The sequence below is a fragment of the Cervus elaphus genome, chromosome 28, assembly GCF_910594005.1.
Source record: "Cervus elaphus chromosome 28, mCerEla1.1, whole genome shotgun sequence".
Lineage (NCBI taxonomy): Eukaryota > Metazoa > Chordata > Mammalia > Artiodactyla > Cervidae > Cervus > Cervus elaphus.
Genome location: NC_057842.1, coordinates 18,695,329 through 18,711,892, shown reverse-complemented (window position 1 = coordinate 18,711,892; position 16,564 = coordinate 18,695,329). Strand labels below are relative to the sequence as shown.

General features: G+C 37.6%; 1 protein-coding gene across 8 annotated transcripts in view; it reads right to left on the bottom strand.

Moving 5' to 3' along the window:
• The window catches only part of SENP6 (SUMO specific peptidase 6), a 133,056-nt gene that overhangs the window by 84,163 nt on the left and 32,329 nt on the right, over nt 1-16,564 (bottom strand). For 4 of the 8 annotated variants that reach the window (XM_043890386.1, XM_043890388.1, XM_043890389.1 and 1 more), the window contains one exon: nt 14,611-14,671. In XM_043890386.1, coding sequence (XP_043746321.1) covers nt 14,611-14,648 — 38 coding nt within the window. In that variant the 5' untranslated portion in view covers nt 14,649-14,671. Of the gene's footprint in view, nt 1-2,935; nt 3,079-14,610; nt 14,672-15,691; nt 16,456-16,564 lie in introns of those variants that run through there. The other 4 variants (XM_043890382.1, XM_043890383.1, XM_043890384.1 and 1 more) reach the window with 2 other exon arrangements.

Sequence of the window (16,564 nt, the reverse complement as noted above, 5' to 3'; positions counted from 1 at the left end):
AGATTCAACAGATTAGATCTGATAGAAAGCCTTAAGAACTATGGACGGAGGTTAATAACACTGTGGTGACCAAAACCATGCCCACGAAAAAGAAATACAAGAAGACAAGATGGTTTTCTGAGGAGGCCGTACAAAGAGATGAGAAAGGAGAAGAAAAAGGCAAAAAACGAAGGCAAAGATATACCCAACTGAATGCAGAGTTCCAAAGAATAGCAAGGAGAGATAAGAAAGCCTTAAGTGAACGATGCAAAGAAATAGAGGAAAACAATAGAATGAGAAAGACTAGAGATCTTTTAAAGAAAATTAGAGATACCAAAGAAACATTTCATGCAAAGATGAGTACAATAAAGGACAGAAAAGGTAAGGATCTAACAGAAGCAGAAGAGATTAAGACTAAGAAGACCGGGCAACAATACATAGAAGAACTGTACAAAAAACGTATTAATAACCAAGATAAGGACGATGATGTAATCACTCACCTAGAGCCAGACATCCTGGAGTGTAACAGTCAAGTGGGCCTTAGGAAGCATTACAATGAACAAAGCTAGTGGAGGTGATGGAATTCCAGTTGGGCTATTTCATATTCTAAAAGATGATGCTGTGAAAGTGCTGCACTCAACATGCCAGCAAATTCGGAAAATGCAGCAATGGCCACAGGACTGGAAAAGGTCAGTTTTATTCCGATTCCAAAGAAGAGCAATACCAAAGAACGTTCAAACTACCATACAACTGTGCTCATTTCACACACTAGCAAGGTAAGACTAAAAATCCTTCAAGCCAGGCTTCAACAGTACGTGAACCAAGAACTTCCAGATGTACAAACTGGATTTAGAAAGGGCAGAGGAACCAGAGATCACAAACTGCCAACATCCGCTGGATCACAGAAAAAGCAAGAGAATTCCAGAAAAACACCTACTTCTGCTTCATTGACTACCCTAAAGCTTTGACTGTGTGGATCACAACAAACTGTGGAAAATTCTTCAAGATATGGGAATACCAGACCACCTTATCGACCTCCTGAGAAACCTGTATGGTGGTCAATAAGTAACCGTTAGAACCAGACATGGAACAATGGACTGGTTCAAAATTGGCAAATGAATACGTCAAGGCTGTGTATTGTCACCCTGCTTATTTAACGTAAATGCAGAGTACATTAAGCAAAATGCTGAGCTGGATGAAGCACAAGTTGGAATCAAGATTGCTGGGAGAAATATCAATAACCTCAGACACCACCCTAAAGGCAGAAAGCAAAGAGGAATGAAAGAGACTCTTGATGAAGGTGAAAGAGGAGGGTGAAAAGCTGGTTTAAAACTCAACATTCAGAATATTAAGATTATGGCATCTGCTTCCATCACTTCATGGCAAATAGATGGAAGAAGAAAGTGAAACAGCCCAGACTTTATTTTCTTGGGTTCCAAAATCACTGTGGATGGTGACACTAGCCATGAAATTAAAAGATGCTTACTCCTTAGAAGAACAGCTATGACAAATCTAGACAGCATATTAAAAAGCAGAGATGTCATGTCGCTGACAAAGGTTCATATAGTCAAAGCTATGGTTTTTCCAGTAGTGATGTATGGATGTGAGAGTTGGACCATAAAGAAGGCTGAGCACCAAAGAAGTGATGCTTTTGAATTGTGGTGTTGGAGAAGATTCCTGAGAGTCCCTTGGACTGCAAGGAGATCCAACCAGTCAATCCTATAGGAAATCACTCCTGAATATTCATTGGAAGGACTGATGCTGAAGCTGATGCTCCAATCCTTTGGCCACCTGATGCAAAGAACTGACTCACTGGAAAAGACCCTGATGTTGGGAATGATTTAAGGCGGGAGAAGGGGATGACAGAGGTTGAGATGGTTGGATGGCATCACCGACTCAATGGACATGAGTTTGAGTAAACTCTGGGAGTTGGAGATTGTTAGGGAGGCCTGGGATGCTGCAGTCCATGGGGTCACAAAGAGTTGGACATGACTGAGCAACTGAACTGACTGATTTTAATGTATACTTAAGTATCTTTATGACTTAAAGAGTGAGGAGTTATTTTTTTAGAAAATCCAAATAGCATGAATCAGAAGGTAAAAGTTGATTTGTTAATCTTAAGATGAAAGCTTTCAGGTCAATGAAGGACTGCACAAGCAAAATTAATAGATAGGTAACTATTCAGGAAAAAATATTAGCATTCTTCAAAACCAAAATGGAACTGATCTGTTTTATATATGGAATCCTTCCAAATACAAAGGAAAATAAGGAAGTATAAATAAGAGTCCCTTGGACAGCAAGGAGATCAAACTAGTCAATCCTAAAGGAAATCAACTCTGAAGATTCACTGGAAGGACTGATGCTGAAGCTGAAGCTCCAATACTTTGGCCACTTGATGTGAGGAGCCGACTCATTGGAAAAGACCCCTGATGCTGGGAAAGATTGAGGGCAGGAGAAGAAGGGGATGACAGAGGATGAGATGAGTGGATGGCATTACTGACTCAATGGACATGAGCGTGAGCAAACTCCAGGAGATGGTGAAGGACATGGAATCATGGCAATCTGTAGTCCATGGGGTGGCAAAGCATCAGACACAGCTGAGTGACTGATGACAACAACACTGAGATAATCCCGGTAAGTATTTCCCAATGGAGTCACGACTTTTAATATTATGACCAAGATTTTGCTGTTTGAAAGCAAGTTCATTTTACGAAATCCTCGTGTACCAAAATTTCCCTTTCAATATTTTTATTCCAAACCAAGAAATCACTGCAATCCATCCTATTCCCAAAATTCAAAGCAAAGAATTCACACACGAGGGCCATTCTATCTCTTGGCTCTACTGACAAACTGACAACAAAAGGCACAGGTTGGGCCGACTGACCAACGCGGCCGATTAGCTTCTGGCATCGAACGTTCATCTTTTCTGTAGGGACGCATGGTAAAGAGCCTATACCTCAATTTCTTATTGTTGCTCAACATGTTAAGTCCAATTGCGTTGCCTTTCAAAGGTTTTAAACTTTCAATCTTGTTTCGTCTTGCGCATGTCTTCCAGGGATCAACAGAACTAGTAGCAACAATTTCAGATTGACGATTTAACTGTAAAAAGACCCATAAATGTTAGAGTCAATAAACGACAAAATAAGATAATTTATCAACAAGTATTTGAAAATCCATTTATTAAAAAAAACAGTAAAAATATACCAGCTATTGGAAATGGGGGAAAGGGGTGGCAGCGGCACAGACTTAAGAGTATTTCAACTGTAGTGCTTTTTTTTCCCTTAAGCACAACACAAATATGTAGGAACATGGGTATTTATCATATTACTTCCTTTTCATTTCAGCATCACCGAAGATATTTGAGAAAATTACAAGAAAAACAAAAGGGATGAGGGTGGAGCATCTTAAGCTATCTTTAGCTGAAAGCAAAATATAAACATTTCCCCTGCAAAACGGGCCTTGATGCCCCTGTAGGACAGGACATCCAAATACAGCAGTAAGTTGTCACTGTAAAGGACTATGGCTTTAGCATCAAAGTTTCTACATAAACACAGAAACTGAGATAATGGCTTCATATCTTAATACTTGAAAACAATAATACAAGTATACCAATAACCATCACTTTGCAGTTAAGAAAAAAGTCCCAAGTGCTTAGTAATACCTTGCCCAAAACAATATTTTATAAATCACTCTTATCTACTTTTATATTGCTTTTGAAACAGCAGTCTAGTATTTTAAATTTTTACTTTTTTTACAAGAAAATAGTCATAAGATAACCTTGTCACCAATCAATTATCTCCATAGAAACCTAAAAATTCACTTGAAAAAAAAATTTTTTCCCACTAAAGAAAGTCTTTTTGTGAGGAGTTCATTGTGCCAGGACTGTTTTTGTTTTCAGGCATATGAATACTACAAAACCCCCAAAAGATCTATTTTAAACATTGCTTAACACTTTCTCCTCCTTGAGACAGTTTCTTACTTCTTAATCTTTCACAGCCACGTACTTTGGACTCCTTCACTTATGATGACGACAGACAAGCTAAGTGGCTAAATCTTCCCTCTACTCTCTGAAAACTAGAAAAGCTGGACAAAATATAAATTTTTAAAAAAAGAAACTGTTTGAAGCACCTGGGGTATACCAAGGCAGTGAAGAATTAAGTGACAGTGACAAGAAATTCAGAGGTCTAAGCCCAGACTCTTATTTTTCCGAGACACCTGCTGTCTCCAGAAGATGCAATGTCTGGAGCTGCAGAAGATGAGAGGCTGAGAAGCTAAACTGAACACCCAGCAGAGTCACAGAGCTGGGGAGACAAAAGTAGAGTTCAGCGTCTACTAAGTATGGACTGCCTCTTAAAACATCTCAAAATCAGAATGAGGATATATGAATAAGAGTAAATTAAGGGTGAATTCAGAGAAGGCAATGGCACCCCACTCCAGTACTCTTGCCTGGAAAATCCCATGGACGGAGGAGCCTGGTGGGCTGCAGTCCGTGGGGTTGCTAAGATTCTTGTTGGACATGACTGAGCGACTTCACTTTCACTTTTCACTTTCATGCAATGGAGAAGGAAATGGCAACCCACTCCAGTGTTCTTGCCTGGAGAATCCCAGGGACGGGGGAGCCTGGTGGGCTGCCGTCCATGGGGTGGCATAGAGTCGGACATGACTGACGTGACTTAGCAGCAGCAGCAGCAAGGCTGAATTAGAACTATAAATCCAGCTTCCATTCATCTCAATCTCCAGTTGAAGTTTAGATTTTAGAGTAAATCTAGATGAACTGCCTGGATGGTTTGTTAAAACAAACTGCTGTGTCCAACCCTTACAGTTTATACTGATTCAGTAGGTTTGGGATGAGCCAGAGAATATGCATTTCTAACAAGCCCCCAGGTTTCATAGATACTGCTGAAAAGGGGCCTCTGAGCCACAAATGCTGAAGCCTGCAGGCCCTAGAGCAATGGCAACTACTAAGCCTATGTGCTGCAACTACCATATCCATGTGCCTAGAGAAGCCACCGCAATGACAAGCCTGTGCACCTCAATGAAGAGTGGCCCGCCCTCACCACAACTAGAGAAAGGCCCTGTGCAGCAAAAAAGACCCAGCACAGCCAAAAATAAACAGAGCAGTGTGCACATGCCAAAAACCCTGAGACATTTCCATTATAGACCAACCATTTAATTTCACCCCTCCATATACGGATAATCACAACAAATAAATGACTGCTTATGGCATTTGGCTTCCGAGGTGGTGGCTCAGTGATAAATAATCTGTCTGCCAATGCAGGAGACTGAGGAGATGTGGGTTCGATCCCTGGGTTCAGGAAGATCCCTTGAGGAGGAAATGGCAACGCACTCCAGGATTCTTGCTGGGATAATCCCATGGACAGAGGAACCTTCTGAGTTACAGCCCACAGGGTCTCAAAGAGTCAGACACAACTGATCACGCGCGCGCGCGCACACACACACACACACACACACACACACACACACACACAGAGATAGGCATTATGGTAATTACTTTATACTCAATATCTCACTTAATCTGCATATTTTACACATTTCAGTAGTTCTTCAGACTGGGATTCAGAAGCTACACCTAAAATATCAGGCTAATTACTTGACACTACTGAACTGAATGACAGGATTAATATGCTCAAATCTCCCACTTCAGTTCTCTTTCTCCAACAAAATCTCTTCACCATGTATCACTTAAACTTTATGGGAAATCTGTTCCTAGGTTATTAAAGATCACTGAGCTTAGAAAGCAAAGTAACTTGTCTAAACTAGTTAATGGATTTGAACAAAATATTGACCCAACAACAAACCCTATGCTTTCCCATACTACACTGTATATAAGGAAGTTTTTATAGTGTTACTTGCAGAAATGTGGGCTTCCCTAGTGGCTTAGACGGTAAAGAATCTGCCTGCAATGCAGGAGACCTGGGTTCAGTTCCAGGGTTTGGAAGATCCCCTGGAGAAAGGAATAGCAACGCACTCCAGTATTCTTGCCTGGAGAATTCCATGGACAGAGGAGCCTGGTGGGCTACAGTCCATGGAGTCACAGAGAGTCAGACACGACTAAGAGACTTTCACTTCACTTCATTTTGCAGAAATATAAATACTATAAATTATGGAAATATAATTATAGATATTAATTCTTAACAAGAAGAGACAAACCCAAACTATGTTATTCCAAGTAACACTCAAAATCATAACATCTCAAAATCAAAGGAATAAAAATTTCTTTATATGCTAATAAATGTAGAAAGCTAATCCTTCCTCTGAAGAAGTGGTTAACCCAAAATTATCTTACTCAACATACAGGCATTTAACTCAGCAAATTCAACCATATTTCTGACTAAGTGCTAAAACATTTTCAAATTTCCTTTTTAAGAAAATATTTAGGCACAGCAATAGGCAACTCAAAGTTCATCATTAAAGCAAGATTTGCATAAGACAAATTCTTAAATTTCCCAATTCTGCTACCAACAGGCTACTATCAAAAGCTTTATACAGTCAGCAATAAGACAAATAGTACTTTCAGTTTTGCAGATAACTCATGAAAAACATTTAGTGTATTGTTAAATTGCCTTAGGAAAGGGCCCTTACCATCTGTTACACTTAGAAAGTAGCTTGCAGTGGGTGGAGGCAGGGGGAATGTCACACCATAGGAGAATCACAGGATGTAAATTTGTAAAAGATTCTCTTCTCACACAGTTACAAACCTACAGTACACAATTAAAGCTGCCAGAAAATTTAAGAGATATCTGTTGAATTAAAATACAACATATAAATTATTTCAGATGCATGGCATATCTACTTTTCTTTATGCAATAATTTTTATTTTCTTTCATTTTACTAGTATTCTTGGTAATCTACATCAAATTATTGGGAGAAAAGGTGTAAACAAGTAAAGTTCGAGCCATTTATGACCATCTGATGGATTAGCTACTATTCAGTCTAAAAGTGAAAGTCAAAGTTGCTTAGTCCTATGTGACTCTGCAACCCCATGGACTATACTAGACAGTCATGGAATTCTCCAGGCCAGAACTGGAGTGGGTAGTCTAGCCCTTCTCCAGGGGATCTTCCCAAGCCAGGAATCGAACCAGGGTCTCCTGCATTGCAGAAGGATTCTTCACCAACTGAGATATGAGGGAAGCCCCAATTCAGTCTAAAGGCTCCCCGAAAACTTTAATTTTCCCTCCCCTCTAACCCTCAGTTCCCAGGTGGCGCTAGTGGCAAAGAACTCACTTGCCATAAGAGACATGGGTTTGATCCCTGGGTCTGCAAGATCCCCTGGAGGAGGGCATGGCAACCCATTCCAGTATTTTTGTCTGGAGAATCCCATGGACAGAGGAGCCTAGCGGGCTACAGTTCACAGGTCGCAGAGTCCACACGAAAAGCCCTAGGTGGATTATATAGTCTCAGAATTCTCACAACCATCCTATAGTTAAATGCAGACCTAAAATCTGATATTCAAGCTACTTTAATATGGGCTTCCCTGATGGCTCAGTGGTAATTTGTCTGCAATGTGGGAGACCCAGGTTTGATCCCTGCTTCGGGAAGAGCCCCAGGAGGAGGAAACGGCAACCCACTCCAGTATTCTTGCCTGCAAAATCCATGGGCAGAAGAGCCTGGCAAGTCACGGTCAACAGGGTTGCAAAGAGTGACACTCGACTGACCAACTGAACGCACACGCGCTCTAAGTCACAGACCGTAGGCTGTGGGCAGATCTGGCCTGGGAGTCTTGGTCTGCTAGTCCTTGCATCGTAGCACTAATCATTAATAACTAATAACAGCCAGTTACCAGGATACAAGCTCCACGGGAATAAGAAACATGTCTGGTTTGCTCGCTACCATCTAGAACACTGTTAACAATACATATTTTGCTATATGATTATTTCACTAGGACTGCTAAATGTGCAAAAGTTACCAACATGTGTATCTTCCACCCAAGCTTACCGCACATCACAACAATTTAAAAAAAAAAGAAGTATTCAGGAAATTGAGCATTTCTGAAATTAAGAATTTCAGAAAATAAGACAGTATAAAAGAATCTATTAAATGATTAAAGACATTAAAAATATGTTAAAGGTTCTGAAATTCTTAAAATTGAAATGGAAACAGTACAGAAAGAACAAAACACTATGAAAAACATAAAATCATAAAAGAGAACCAATAGTTCTACAAATTATATTTTAATTTTTTTTAAAAAAGAAAAAGAAATGAATGACTAAACAGCAGATTAGGTATAGCTGAAGATAAAAGCGAACTGGAAGAGACAACTGAGGAAACTATATAGAATATGGTACAGGAATGATTTTTTTTTTTTTGGCCCTTTATCTTTTTTCTTTTACACATAAAATATACATTAAAGGGCATGAAAAAAATTGATGGTCTAATTATACCTAATAAAATTAGTTCCAGAAAAAATGAGGAAAGGCAATATCTAGATAATGACCAAAATTTTTTCAGAATTAATAAAAAAATATGCATTCTTTATATAAAGAGGCACAATGAAACTGCAGGAACCCAAAGGCAAAGAGATTATTCTGTGAAAGAGAAGGGGAAGAATACTAAAACACTTTGGACCAAAGTAAAGGCTTTCTCCTAATTCTACACTCATTTTCAAATATAGTAAAGGAGCTACATTAGTTTAAACCAATGATCCATAAGGACCTATATATTATCCACACCATTAAAAAGACTTTCTTTTACACTAAGACTTTCTGAGGAACAAACAGATACGGATCATTTTAAGAAAATCAACTCCTACTGTACAACTGTGCTCATTTCACATACTAGCAAGGTAATACTCAAATCCTTCAAGCAAGGCTTCAGCAGTACACGAATTGAGAAATTTTACAAGATGGGTTTACAAACGGCAGAGAAACCAGAGATTGAACTGCCAACATCTGTTGGAGCACAGAGAAAGAAAAACATCTACTTCTGCTTCACTGACTACACTAATGCCGTTGACTCTGTGGATCAAACAAACCGGAAAATTCTCAAAGAGATGGGAATACCAGACCACCTTATCTGTCTCCTGAGAAACCCGTATGCAGATTAAGAAGCAACAGTTAGAACTGGACATGGAATAATGGACTGGTTCCAAATTTGGAAAGGAGTACGTCAAGGCTGTATATTGTCACCCTGCTTATTTAACTTATATGCAGAGTACATCATGCGAAATGCTGGGCTGGATGAAGCACAAGCTGGAATGAAGATTGCCGGAAGGAATATCAATAACCCTAGATGTGCAGAGGACACCACCCTTATGGCAGGAAGAGAAGAACTAAAGAGCCTCTTGATGAAAGTGAAGAGTGAAAAAGCTAGCTTAAAACTCAACATTCAAAAACTGAAGATCATGGCATCCAATCCCATCACTTCATGTAAAACAGAAGGAGAAAAAGTGGAAACAGTGACAGATTTTATTTTCTTGGGCTCCAAAATAACTGCAGACAGTAACTGCAGCTATGAAATTAAAAGATGCTTGCTCCTTGGAAGGAACGCGATGCAAACCTAGACAGCATATTAAAAAGCAGAGACATCACTTTGCCAACAAAGGTCCGTATAGTCAAAGTTACGGTTTTTCCAGTAGTCATATACAGATGTGAGACTTGGACCATAAAGAAGGCTGAGCGCCAAAGAACTGCTGCTTCTTAACTGTGGTGCTGCAGAAGACTCTTGAGAGTCCCCTGGACAGCAAGGTCAAACCAGTCAAGTCCTAAAGGAAATCAGTCCTGAATATTCATTGAAACAACTAATGCTGAAGCTGAAGCTCCAATATTTCAGCAGCCTAACACAAAAAGGTGACTCATTGAAAAAGACCCTGATGCTGGGTAAGAATGAAGGCAAAGGGGGCAACAGAGGATGAGATGGTCAGATGGCATCACCGACTCAGTGAATTTGAGCAAACTCCAGGAGATAGTGAAGGGCAGGGAAGCCTGGCGTGCTGCAGTCCACTGGGTCGCAAAAAAGTTTGGACACGACTTAGTGACTGAACAACAACAACCACTTTAACACTTTCTTAAAATTGATTTACTTTAAAACCTATCTGTAGAAAAGGCATCATGTAATATCTCCTTTCCCATCTTCACTTTCACAGTAAACTTCTTCCACTTTACAAAAGACATAATTCTCACTTACATTAAGAGTCTAAAAACCTCATGAAAAGAACATTTCTAAATACTGGTATCTGGAACCTCTTTTGGCACTATAGTAGAGTTTCCTATCTTTCCCTGTTTTATATATATTTCTGTTAAAAACAGTATTCTGGACCAAATTAGGATTTTCTTAATATAACTATTTAATATATAATGCAAAATGGAAAAGCAAAAGTGATGAAAATTTTCATTTAATGACTTTATATCTCTACTTTAGTTATTATCAAGAAAAGCATTGCCTCAAAGAAAAAAAATCATGTGAAAACGAAAAGAAAGCCCTTCCCCACCCCCCAAAAAAATTGAAATTTGTACACATTTATTACAACCAGGTGAAAAATTCAGGTCAAAACCAAGGCTGTATTTTTCTACTAGAATTCCATGGTAAAATGTCATCATGAGGAGGGAAACTAACATGTATATTTGAAATAAAAACAGAAAAAAAATCTACTTATTACAGATCAATAATATTTCTGATTTAACTGACTGGCTATACTATGGATCAGCCTTGTCAAGTAAGTAATGTGGAAGCATTTTCCAGAGATCACAGGAGCTAAATATGCAGTTCCAAAATTTAAGAAAATATACAAAAACAAAATATTTTAAAAACCATATGGGCAAAGGCCAATTAATGAGCAAGATGTCAATATTTTCAGTTATTTCTGAGATCATCTGGTTAAAACAAAAGTAACAAGTATAACTACTAGCTACACATTAAGTATTGATAAAGCCTTTTTTTAAATATATTTCCCCCAAATTCAGAAGGACAACAAATCTAAAGACTGGATTACAGACTATGTTAAGTTTCAAACTTCCATCACATTGCTATGTGATTTCTTTTTTTTTGGCTGCGCTGGTTCTTCACCGCAGTGCACAGGATTCCAGCAGAATTCTGGAACTGGCAGCCTCTGAGCACTCAGGCTCAGCAGTTACGACACAAGCTGTCTGTTGCATCATGCAGGCTTAGCTGCCCCATATCACCTGGGGGTCCTAGCTTCCCAACTGGGGAATGAACCGGAATCCCTGCATTGCAAGGAGTCTTAACCACTGGACCACCAAGGAAGTTTCTGCTATGTGATTTCTGCCATTTAATTCAAAAGGAAAGAACTGAGTGATAAATGCTATAGCAATTATCACTATATCCATCTATTATGCGACCAAGATTTCTCAGTACTTTGATCTAAAAAAACCATAAAATTACTGTTGGAAGTTACAGCATAGCAATTAGTATTTATGAATACATAAACTAAATGAATAAGGAAAGAAAACAGCAACGCCATCCATTTTAAGAAATACATTTCCAAAAAAAAAAGAAATACATTTCCAATATAACTCTATACAATAGGTTTAACAATGATAAATTACATGTTTATTAGTAATTAGAAACATAACTTGGTCCAGTAAAAAATGAATACTTAACAACTTTTAGTGGCAAGATCACTAAATATTAAATTTCAGTAAACGTATATATCTTTTTATTCAGTAAATATATATCTATAAAGTATGATAGAGTAATTAAAATATTTTCAATTGCATAAAAATATATCATATGAAGTTAAAATACATATATAGGGACTTCCCTGCTGGTCCAGTGGCTAAGACTCCACGCTCACAACTTAGGGAGCCCAGGTTTAACCCGTGGTGAGGGAACTAGATCCCACATGCTGCAACTAAGAGTTCACATGCCGCAACTAAAGATCCACCATGCAACAATGAAGACCAAAGATCCTATAGGCCTCAACTAAGACTGAGAGAAAAAAGCAAAACTGTTAAAGAGGAGATGGCATACATATTTTCAGAGTTTTTTTAAATTGAAATATAGTTGAATTTGCAATGTTGTTGTACATGTATTTTTAAAATAGATGATGATGGATATCAGATCTGAACTATCTTTAGAGATCACAGGATACATAGTGTCGTGTAAATTTTATTTTTAAAATATCAACATGTACATCTTCAAAAACGTGTAACAAGGTAAATACTTTATTTTAAAAAGGGGGGGCAGGGTATCTGCAAGGAAAAAAAAAAAATCAAAGTGGCTCAGTCATGTCTGACTCTTTGCAACTCCAAGGACTATATAATGTAGTCCATGGAATTCTCCAGGCCAGAATGCTGGAGTGTATAGCCTTTCCCTTCTCCAGGGAATCTTCCCAACCCAGGGATCGAACCCAGGTCTCCCGCATTGCAGGTGGATTCTTTACCAGCCAAGCCAAACCTCCCAAATCAAAAACCAAGACTGAGAAGAACCTCTGCTTATCAACTGAATATCTGTATATCTATAGTACATCTATTCACTGGATTACTACATAGCAATAAGTAGCAATACTATAGAGCCTTCTCCAGCAGATCTTCTTGGGAAGATCTTCTCTGGGTTAGCCCAGGAATCATACCAGGGTCTCCTGCATTGCCAACTGAGCTATGAAGGAAGCCCCTATCTAGCAATAAAACAAATGATAAAGATATCAAAATACTTTGCTGTGGAGTGACCTTACAGACTACACTACCAAGTAAAAAACCAAGCTACCAAACAATGTGGAGAGTTTCTTCAAGAAGGGTGGCATATTCTAAAGTTAAAAAAAAAAAAAAAAAAACAGAAGGCTAAGCCATATAATATTTAAAGCAGGTCACCCATGGGTAAAAGAGAAGGGAAAAGAGGGAATCAGGACAAAAGCGAGACTTCTCTGAATAAACTTTCTTTGCAGATTTGACTTTGGAACCATGAAAACATCTTTTGCATAATTATAAAATACATTAAATTCAAAACATTTTTAAAAAAGCAAATCCTCAAAGCAACAAAAAAAAAGTTTAAATAAATAAATCAGCATAACTCTCACCCAACTGGTAGAATTACAAACCAAGAAAAAATAATTTCAAGTGTCTTTAAAACAGAGTAATTTAAATACACACTTTTTAGTGGGATAAACCTAGTGAGATATGCCACCAACAAGGAAATAAAACAAAAAGACTTTAAATCATTTTATTAGCAACTATATTTTGTATTGATATTGTGAAACAATTTGTCTAAAAGGATACAGCAAGTAAGTTACTAAATTAACATCATTAGGAACCAAGACACTCAACCCAAAAGCTATGAAAGAAAAATAGTGCTGTATTTGACAATGTAAGAAAATATCTTTTCTCCGAGGCAATAACCACCAAAAGTGAAGACAAAAAATTAGCGGAAAAAAACTAGTTTAAATTACTAATAACTATTATTAGTAGCACAGCAGTGGGCTAGCTTCTCTAAAATACCACTACTTTGTCAAATCTAAGAAACCGTTATAAGATACATTATTACTGTCTATACTAATGTACAAAACATTTTTGACTCAACAAGAGGCATCCAGTTAGATTTCAGAGATGTCAACAATGTGGGAAAATGTGTGTTTTAGACGCAACATAAAAAGAATTTCTACAAATCAATAGTATTCCAAAGACTAAATGGAAAAATGGGCAGAAGATATCAAGTAACAATTATCAAAAGGGAAATAAATGGACTATACATATTATGAGTGAGATATTCAAATCACACTCAAAAGAAATACAAAGTAGGACTACACTGAGATGCTATATTTTATTGCAAAGATCAAAAGGATGATAATATTGCTAAAGTGTGAGGAAACAGGCATGCTCTGACATTGCTGGTAAAAGTCTAAATCAGGTATAACAAAATCAGAAATGTACCTGTCCTTATATATCAGCTCTACTTCTAGAAATTTATCCTGCAGATACGCTGATAAATGTGCAAAGTAACCCCTATAGAGGCTAGTTTATGCAACATTATTTTAAGTGGGGGAAGAAAGTTGATAGATCTTTCCATATGTTGGTGTTGGATAACAGCAGTGGATCATACACTGGAATACTATGCACCTACTGAAAAGAATGCTGCTGCTGCTAAGTCGCTTCAGTCGTGTCCGACTCTGTGTGGCCCCACAGATGGCAGCCCACCAGGCTCCGCCATCCCTGGGATTCTCCAGGCAAGAACACTGGAGTGGGTTGCCATTTCCTTCTCAATCGCATGAAAATGAAAAGTGAAAGTGAAGTTGCTCAGTCGTGTCCGACTCTCAGGGACCCCATGGACTGCAGTCCACCAGGCTCCTCCAGCCATGGGATTTTCCAGGCAAGAGTACTGGAGTGGGGTGCCATTGCCTTCTCCAACTGAAAAGAATGAGGGTGATTTTAATGGACTCTTATGGTTGGTCTCTTAAGATATATTAATTTTACAAAGTAAGATTACAAGCAGTGTGTACAATATACTACTGGTGGAGAAAGAGTAAGAAAGTGGGATGAGAATACAGATTTTCTTTGTGATAAATAAAATATTTCTGATGAGATAAACAAGAAGCTAGGAATGCCATTTGCCTCTGGGATGGGAAAGTGGGTGGCTTGGACTTACAATCTAAAATAGAAATCTTCTGATGTATTAGTTTTTAGTATATAACCTAAAAAAAAGAAATTAAAAAGCAACACTTGCCTTTTTCCTTTTGGAGGTTTCAGAATCCTCATCTTCATCTACACTGAGTAGATTTGCCTCACTACATAGAAAATAAGGGGAAAAAAGTCTTAAGTGACAATTACAACTCATACATTAAATTCAAAGTTTTATTCTCCTCGTTCACCTAATACAGAGATCAGCAAACTTTCTGTAAAGGGCCAGAGACTAAATATTTTAGAATTTTGCAAGCTATATGGCCTATTAAGCCACTACTCATCTTTGCTTTGCAACTGAAGTATGAAAGCAGCCACAGACTAAATGTGTGACTGTGCTCCGATGAAACTACAACAAAATCCAATGATGGGCAGACTGGGCCCACTGGCCATTGTTTATTGACCTCTGCCATAAACGAACGCATAGTTTTTGTTTTCATCCTAACTATGGATTTCATCTACTTTCACTCCTTTTTCCTTTCTGTCTTGGATTTTAAATTAGGGGGAAAGGACTCAAAAATAAAACATAAGTAAAGAAACATACCATTAAGAAAATCTTAGTTGATGAAAAAAAAGTAATTCCAATGGTATTAACCCAATAAAATAGTTATACCTCTACCATCCTGAGAAATATCAAGCCTTCACTGAGAATTACTGACCTCAGATTCTAAAAGGCCAGAATAATGTATCTATTAACAGTTCATGTTAATCTGAACACAATGATAAACCAACTGTAATTTATAAATGAAGCATACAGAACAGGGAGCACCTTAAAAGACACATTTTTATATAATCATGACAAATATTCTATCAAATAAAGTAAAAATAAATCCTGAAGACAACTCTGCTATAACTGTTTTTAGTTAAAATCTTGGCTATTATAATAAAGATGTAAAATGTTTCAATATTGCTTGTATACAACTTAACTTTTTAAATGCTCTCCTACAAACATTTTACAAAAATGTTTAAAAAGTGGTATATTTCTTAACATTTAAAGGTGGTCTACTCAATTTCCGATTTAATGCCAATTTGTCAAAACAACACCTAAGTAACAAACATCTGTAATAAAAAATAATCAGAAACAAAAAGAAAGACCATAAAATGCCAATTTTGAGTGAGAAACTTACTGGTTCAAAGTTCTCCTTCAAATAAAACTTAACTTCAAATTCAACATCTCACAGAAGGCACCTAAAGTGGTAATGATGAATGGAGCTGTTGCCCAGACAGAAGGGAAGCACCTACAATACTCAGCCAATATACTTTGAATGACTTCTTGCATAAAACTTCCAAAAAATATCTGTAGTTTTGGTAGAACTTAAGTGTATATATTTATGCGTCTCTTAATTTGCTATTTGTTCTGGCCAGCAGAAGCCAGATCAACAACTAAGAAACTAACAGCAATGCTAAATTTGTCATACAAATCTCATGACATGCAAAAGGTTGTATGAAAGCAATTAAAAAATTTGTAACAGTCACTCCAAGTACATTAACAAAGTATAATGAACGCTTCACTTAACTTCTGTCTGGGTCAACATCTGTGTTTATCATTTATAGGGTTTCTGTTTTCTCTGGTAGCAATCTATGACGAACATGGTTGGGGACAGGGTCAGGGCGGGGGGGCGGAGTTTCAACTGCAAAGACAGACACTAAACTTTCTTACAAATTTCGTAAGGAATCGTAAGGAATTTCTTACAAATCTCAGGAACCATAATCTGGGTTCATTCAGTCCTGATAAGTGGTGGCATTTCTTATCACTACCTGAACAGAGTGCCATATTAAAAAAAACAATATCTTTAATAGGAAATCCACAATATGGTCAACTTTTAATTATAAGATTACATGTATAATATGTACATATTTATACATTGCAAAAGATGAAGAAATATAACCACATAATTATTTACCAATAAGAGAATTGCTTTTTCTTTCCTTAATGTACTGTAAGTCAATGTTTTCTTAAGAATATCATACTCTTAAAAATATTTCTATGGAATATAAAT